At 50.3% G+C, this 7,949-nt stretch overlaps 1 protein-coding gene across 1 annotated transcript in view; it reads right to left on the bottom strand.

Annotated features, from left to right (window-relative positions):
- Nucleotides 1-3,437: 3,437 nt before the first annotated feature.
- Rtn4ip1 (reticulon 4 interacting protein 1) overlaps nt 3,438-7,949 on the bottom strand; it is a 39,333-nt gene continuing 34,821 nt past the window's right edge. Inside the window, exon 9 of the mRNA NM_001107644.3 lies at nt 3,438-4,013. Within this exon, the coding sequence (NP_001101114.1) occupies nt 3,906-4,013 (108 nt within the window). The 3' untranslated portion in view covers nt 3,438-3,905. The remainder of the gene's footprint in view (nt 4,014-7,949) is intronic.

Below are 7,949 nucleotides of genomic sequence, written 5' to 3'. Positions count from 1 at the left end.
TGATGGAATCAATGCAGCAGCCCTCCCACTCCAGCAAGGGTCAGCGGGCAGACTGGGGTACAGCAGGCAGGAAACCTTACAGCCGCCCTCTAGTTCAAGATGCCCTGTGCATGCAAGGATTTAATGCACTGCCACTTGGCAACACTCAGGGACAAGAGCTGAGACGGTCTAGACATAAGTCAAGTGGCATCGGCATTTACAATTATCTGTCTGTCTGTCTGTCTCCACCCCCAACCCCCTACCCTCACCCCCCTACCCCACCCCCCCGTAGCCATGGATGTCTTGGAACTCACTATATAAACCAGGCCTCAAACTCCGAGCTCTGCCTGCCTTTGCCTCCCGAGTGCTGAGATCAGTGGCATGTACCACCAGGTCCTGTTTTTGTACAGGGACTGGAGAAAGGGATCAGCGATAGCACCTACATGACAGTGACTATCTGACACCCTTCTCTGGCTATGCAGGCACTACATACACATGGTGCACTTGTATACATGCACGCACTTGTTACTTGTACACTTACGGACATGGAACATAAAGTCTGCACTGGGAAAACTCTAGGGTGACTTCAGAGGAAACCTCATATCCACCTAATGCTAAACGGATACTTAATAGGAATGAATGGTAGAGAGTCCCCCAATCAGGTCTACTTACACGAAAGCTAGGAGCAGGCACCTAAGGAACAGTAAGGAAGGCAAGTGTAAGACAGCAATCAACACCTTGAACAGACTCAGGAATGCAGGCTGACTGCAGGCACATGAGGTCAGGAGAGAGAACAGTATACACAGAAAAGCCCTCAGAGAGGCATGATGTAGCTGCTCAAAGAAGCCCGGCCTCCACGGAAAACGTAAGAGCTTTAGAGACAAGTGTGGTAGCACAGACTGAAAATCCCAGCACCTCTGGAGTTTAAGTCATCCTCGGCTTGTGCTACAGGAGATCCTGGTCCTAAAGGAACCTCCTAGGATCAAAAGGCAATGCTCATATACGCCTAAGCAATTCCAGAGCTCAGGATGTGCTGAGGACGTAAGTGGCAAATCTAAACACAATGAAAACCTAGTCAGGGCGACACAGCATCTGAGATCACGACTCAGGAAGAAGGCTTCACAGCTGGCGGTTTCCTCCAAGGTGGGTTCAGCTGCTTCGACCCCACAGGGAGGCAGCACGTCATGGTGGTGTCTTAGGTATGGACTGCTGTTAAAAGACCAACAAAAAACAACTTGGGGAGGAGAGGGTTTATTTCACCTCACAGATTACAGGCCATTGTGGAGGAAGCTGAGGCAGGAACTCAAGGTAGGAGCCTGGGAGTAAAACTGAAGCAGAGACCAGGGAGGCCTGCTGCAGGCTAGCTTCCTCATACACCCCAGGACCACCTGACCATGGCAACCCACCCACAGTTTTATCAAGAAACTGTCTCTCAGGCTTGCCTACAGGCCAATCTGATGGGGACATTTTCTTAATTGAAGATCTCTGTTCTCCAATAACTCTGGCTTGTATCAAGTTGACAAAAAAGCCAGCCAGCACAACTGCTCCCTTTTCAACCTGACACACAACACATCACTAGTCATCTATAACCTTTCCCTTCTTTTTTGTCCCCAAGATTTCATGCATTATTATATCACAATATAAAAAATAATGGAACTTTGGAGGTCCCAGTCTTTAAATTTTTCAACACTTTAAAAGTCTTAAGTTCTTTTAAAAAGCCTCAATGTCTTTTAAAAGTCCAAGTCTCTGAACTGTGGGTTCCTGTACACACACACACACACACACACACACACACACACACACACACACATATTCTAAGAGGAAAAAAAGGGACATGATCACAATTCTGAGGAAAATGTTCAGAGCTTGATGTCTGGGACCACTCATAATCACCTGGGCTTCACAGGCCTAGGAAGCTCCACTTCTCCATCTCTGCCTTTCATAGGCCAGGGTTGGTTCTATGCTGGGCTGATGCTGTCCTTTGTGGCCCACCCCATGGTGCTGGCGTCTCCAATATGCTGGGGTCACTACTGCAGCCAAGGCAGCACCTTCCCCAGCGGCTTCTCCTGCACCTCCCGCTGTCAGTGTCACAGCTCAGCTGCTCTCCATGACCCCATTCATGCCTTCAAAACCGGAACCACCTGTTTCTACACATTGACAAATGCAGCAGCCACCACAGATTTCTAGGTTTTTTTTTTTTTTTTTTTTTTTTTTTGGTTCTTTTTTTCGGAGCTGGGGACCAAACCCAGGGCCTTGCGCTTCCTAGGTAAGCGCTCTACCACTGAGCTAAATCCCCAGCCCCAGATTTCTAGGTTTTATCTTAATGATGCTGGTCTCTTCTAAATCACAACTGATTCAGTTAGCATCAGTTAAAGCAAAGGATTCACTTCAGTAATTCCGGTCTGTTTATCACAACTGGTTCTTCAGCCCCAGCTGACCAGAACCACAGATTCTAAATTTAAAACAGATCACAAGTGGCCACCGTAGCCTTTGCCTCCGTCTGAACTTTGTAGGCCAGGACTCCATCACCGGGCTTCCCACAGAACAACCCACGATGCTTTAAGTGCTTAATGGCTTTTCTAGCCCAAAGGTCCAAATACCTCCATAATCCTTGCCAGGCAACGTGGTCAGGTTTCACAGCAAACCCCCACTCCTGGTTCTGATTTCTGTCTTAGTTAGATTTCCACAGTGACCAAAACAAAGCTGAGGAGGAAAGGGCTTTATTACACCTCAGATTACCATCCACAATGGAGGGCAGGAACTCAAGGAATGATGGAGCCTGGAGGCAGGACAGAAGCAGAGGCCCCAGAGGGGGGCTGCAGACCAGCCTGTTCCCCTTAGCTTACTCAGGTTGGTTTCTGGTACACCAGGTGACGACCTACCCTGCCACCTCCCAATATATCACGAGTGTATGTTGCACATGTGGGTCCTTGGGAGATGTTCTGACCTGTTTTAGAATCCCACAGACATTAAGGTAAGATGGTGGGGTTTGAGCTACAAAAAGGCCACCAAAACCTACAAAGCTTGGTCAGACAGCAGCGTATGAAAACAGACACTGTGTGGAGGTTGAGACAGCTCCATAGTTGAGTACACTGGCTGCTCTTCCAGAGGGCCCAGGTTCAATTCCCAGCACATACATGGCAGCTCACAATTACCTGTTAATTCTAGTTCCAGGGGATCCAACACCCACCTCTGGCCTTCCCAGATACAAGACAGGCCATGTGCTGCACATACATATAGGCAAAGTCCCCACACACATGACAGAAAACAAAACAAAACAAACCACCACGTACTTCCCACTGCTCCAGGCAAGTGCGGGAGCTGACAGTTTTGTACTGAGCATTGGCCAATGATTAGCAAAAAAGGCTACATTTCATGGCACACATGGAGAACCAAGAAGAAACTCCATTCTGTACGTCAACTTAAATAATTAGTTTTAAAGGTACTTTTAAAACATATTTTTTTAAAAGTTTTTTATTGGGCCAGTGCGATGACTCAGTGGGTAAAGGCACCTGCCGCCAAACCTTATGCCCTGGGTTCTACATGGTAGAGGCCCTGACCACCGAAGGTTCCCTGTGAGGTCCACAAGTGTGCCTGGCGAGTGTGCCCACACACGCACTGTGTATCTTCTTGATCACTGAGGAGGTGTGTACACGGGGTGTGAGAGAACAATTTGGTGCAATCAGTTCTTTCCCCTTCCTTTGTGTGGGCTCCGGGAACTGACCCCAGGAGGCCATGCTTCCACTGCGGGCAACCTGACCTGCCGAGCGCTCTCACCAGTCCATGCTTAGGTTTTTGAATAGATCACGAAGCTTAAAGTCTAACCGGAGAATATCCGGTGAGGGCTAGCTGTCTGATCAGAGGCACTCAGCGAGGAGACCAGCGACTCCAAGGCTGGCCACATGCACCCATTTAAACGCATCTATTTAAACTACGTTGACCACCGTCTTTCCTCGGGCGTGGCCGCGCTCCACCTTCAGGAAGGCTTCGGGGACTTCAGAAAAAGGGAAGGTCCGCTCGATAACCGGCCGAATCTACAAAACACAAGAAGAGACCGATGGTTGGTGAGGAGACCTGCTCTCTCCGAGGCAGAGCACCAGTGGGTTCCCTCCAGGCGGCCTCCTCCTCACGTGCCTATGTCAGGGCTCCAGCTTCCCTTCCCGACTTCTCCTCCTTCCATCTCATCTCTCCAATCTCACTCTCCATTTCACCTTTACTCCACCTCACCCCCACTCTGTATGCTCGCTCACTCCTGCTCAGAGCCCTACCACAACCCCAAACCTGACATCCCAAGATGCTGCACCCTAGCCCTGGCCTTCATGCTGCATGGTATTTGCACTCTTTGCAAAGTCTATTTTATTTATTAGACTGTGTGGTTGTGTGTGTGGTTGTGTGTGTGGTGTGATGTGTGTGGTTGTATGTGTGTGTATGTGTGTGTTATGTGTGTGGTTGTATGTGTGGTATGATGTGTGTGTGTGTATGGTGTGATGTGTGTGTGTGTATGTGTGTATGGTGTGATGTGTGTGGTTGTGTGTGGTGTGATGTGTGTTATAATGTGTGTGGTTGTGTGTGTGGTGTGATGTGTGTTATAATGTATGTGGTTATGTGTGTGTGTGGTATGATGTATGTGTGTGTGGTGTGATGTGTGTGGGTGTATGTATGTGTATGTGTGTGTTATGTGTGTGGTTGTATGTGTGGTGTGTGTGTATGGTGTGATGTGTGTGTGTGTGTATGGTGTGATGTGTGTGGTTCTGTGTGTGGTGTGATGTGTGTTATAATGTGTGTGGTTATGTGTGTGTGGTATGATGTATGTGTGTGTGGTGTGATGTGTGTGGTTGTGTGTGTGGTGTGATGTGTGTGGCTATGTGTGTATGTTTGGTGTGATGTGTATGGCTGTATGTAGTGTAATATGTATGGTTGTATCTGTGTGGTAAGATGTGTATGGTTGTGTGAGTGTTGTTGTGTGTGGTATGTGTAGAGTGTGTGTGTGTGTGTGGTTTGTGTGTGAGTGGTGTGGGTGTAGATAAATGCGCTGTCTGGTATATGTAGAAATCAGAAAACAACTTTTAGGAGTCAGTTCTCTCCTTCTACCCCTCCTACACATGGGGCTGGAGAGACGGCTCAGCAGTTAAGAGCAGTGGCTGCAATTCCAGAGGGTTGGGGTTCAATTTCCAGCACCCACGTTTCCAGGGGCTCCAACACCCCCACACAAACATAATGCAGGCAAAACACTAGTGCACATAAAATATCTATTCCTGCTGGTAATCAAAGTTGGCATGAGATTTGCTTGGCAAATGCTCACACTGAGCCATGCCACTGGCCCTCTGTTACTTTCGAACTCTGTATGCTCTGGTCTGTTAGCCTCTCCTCTGCAGGCCTGCGTCCCTGGCCTCACTGCCCTTGCTACCCTTCCCCTGCAGTGTGTTCTCCCTCCGAGCTGCTCGAGCTGCTCGATGAACCACTGAGCCTTCTCAAATCATGTGCCTCCTACAGCTGAGTGCCCGCCTCTGACGTGTCCCCTGTGGTACAGGAGTAGCACACAAGCATAGCTTGTTTTCTAGTCTTAAACATCTGCATATATATTTAGTCAGAGCAGAAAGGATCTGTGCACACATCACATCTTTATACATCTATAATAGCAACATGTACTGTAAACAACTATACGCTTATACATCTACCATATACCGACAACATGTAATGGGTGCTTAAGTCACTAAACTGAAAAGCAGTGAGGTAGGAGCCCTGTGTGAGCTCTCTGGGCCTTGGGCATTCCACTTAGCAACAGCAGACTGCTTAGCGGGTACAGGATGAGGAACACCAGCCCAGCCACCTCAGTGGGGTGTGGGTACTGCTTCTATCTTTACAGTACCTCACTCAGTACTGACAGAACCTCCCAAGAGCAGGTCCCAGCACCACCCTCACATGCAGAAGTTCACCTGACCTCCTCCTCCCAAATGCCTGGCAGACACAGTCACTGTCCACCGGACAGCCCCTGGATTGCTTCTCACAGGTCTGCTGACAAGGATCAGCTGCCACAGGCACACCCTGACTCAGAGCCTAAAGCGTCTCTTTGACAAAGGAAGAGGTGGCTTATGACATTTCAGATGCATCTGATGCAATTTCCTCTGATGTGACTTTCAGAGCTCAGGCACAATACTCCCAAGAGCTAAAGATTCTTCTGCACCCACGAGTCTGCAAGCCTAGAGTCACAGTACAAGTGGGAAGCGCCCTCAGTGTTGGAGGAACCCCTCGAGTTACACACTTCCGGGTAGGTGTCACTCCCTCCTTCGGACACTCTGGGGCACAGAGCTGAGTTGCTGTGCCAAGTGGCAGGACTGCTGTCACCACCACTGCTCCCTCCACTGCACAGGCCTGTCACTACCACCTGATGGTTTCCACCTCCACCAGGAAGGAGCAGAAGGAGGTCAGGGTTACAGAGAGCTATCACAACCCGAGTCCTAACCTTCCTTCCACAGTCAGCTCAAGAGCTGGCCTCTAAAGCCTGAGTCCAGCCCCCAGGATGACAGGCAATGTGGGAGATTGCTTACGGAGGGTGTCACTAACTGACAGCAGCACCGAGTAGGCCCCCAGACCTGGAGAAGCACATTAAGGGCTGGGCCGAGCTGCCTTCTCTCTCAGAGAAAGGAAGGCACTTGGGCTGTTCTGTGTTCCATTTGAAAGCTAAACCCATCACTCCCCTTAGAGCTCCAGGGACACGGTTTCCCCAATGCCATTTAGTTGGTAAATGGATGACCTGCGGGTATCCACTGGAGAAGGCTTTCTCCAGTGCGCCCCGGTACAGTGGACTCCGGGATAGGGAAGAGACTATGTTCTGAGTAAGTAAAGGCATGTACACACTCGTGAGAAGAGTCTCTGCCTTTGTTGTTTTACACACCAGACACCACCATCCACACATCCCTCCCTTCTGCACAGCTCGCAAAGCTCGCTGAGCCTCTTGCCCGTAAAGCACTAGGCTCGAGCAGGTGCACAAACCAGACTCCACTCAGACCCACGGCCTGCGCCATCAAGCCAGGCTCACCACAGTGCTCCCAGCCAGAGCTCGGACGCTGACCTGCTGACCTGACTGCCACGCAGTGGCTGCGCACTTTAATCGGACTGGGCAGGCCCTTTGTGACAAAGAGCCGGAAGGGCTGACCATGGCATAATGAGTCATTTAGCAATTCCTGTAAACAACAATGGGGAAAAAGAGGCTTTCAAACCATAGCCAAGCGAATGCCCCCCACCCCAGTGGCTGACTATGTGACAGCATGGGGAGATTAGCTGCATAATGCAATGGTGTCCACGCTGGACCTGGCATGCCTGCTCGTTAAAGACAAAGGGATCAGCGTTAACCCCAGAGAGGGGAGAGAAAGGTTACTGACAGAGAAGTGGGACATTATGTGATGACACTGCTCGGGTGCATTTGGCAAGGGGAGCCCTGTTATAAAGCCGGCAGGCTCAAAGCCACACTTCCCACTGCACAGATACCCGGGGCTCACAGACGACCAGGAAACACGCACTTCAGCAGCCCTGTTTCAGTGTGGGAGCCAGTGTGGGTCTCCTGAGCGCACCTTCCCGTCCTTAGACAGGACCCAGGATTAGCACTTGCCACCTGGCACCCTCCTAACATGGGGACTCAGGAAACTCACCTCCCGAAGTGTGAGCTTACCACACACAGCACTGCTGCTTACCGGCCAGTGGGCAAGCCTTTGAGGGGCAGGAAGAGCTACCAGGGATGGGTGTCTGAGTGTTTAGCACAGGAAGCTGAAACACAGCACAAACGCTCCGTGGTCTATGCAAAGCCAAAGCCTCCAGGAGCAGCCAGAGTCAGGACCTGGAAGCCTTGACCACACTGCCAAGTGACATAATGGCGTTTTGGGACTTGGCTGTCCACTCCCCTCAACTCCGCAGCCTCACCCTTGGCAGACACATGCCCTAGGCATAGATGCTGCAGACTTCAGAAGGCAAGG

The sequence above is a fragment of the Rattus norvegicus genome, chromosome 20, assembly GCF_036323735.1.
Source record: "Rattus norvegicus strain BN/NHsdMcwi chromosome 20, GRCr8, whole genome shotgun sequence".
Classification (NCBI taxonomy): domain Eukaryota; kingdom Metazoa; phylum Chordata; class Mammalia; order Rodentia; family Muridae; genus Rattus; species Rattus norvegicus.
This window is presented reverse-complemented; position numbering and strand designations above follow the sequence as displayed.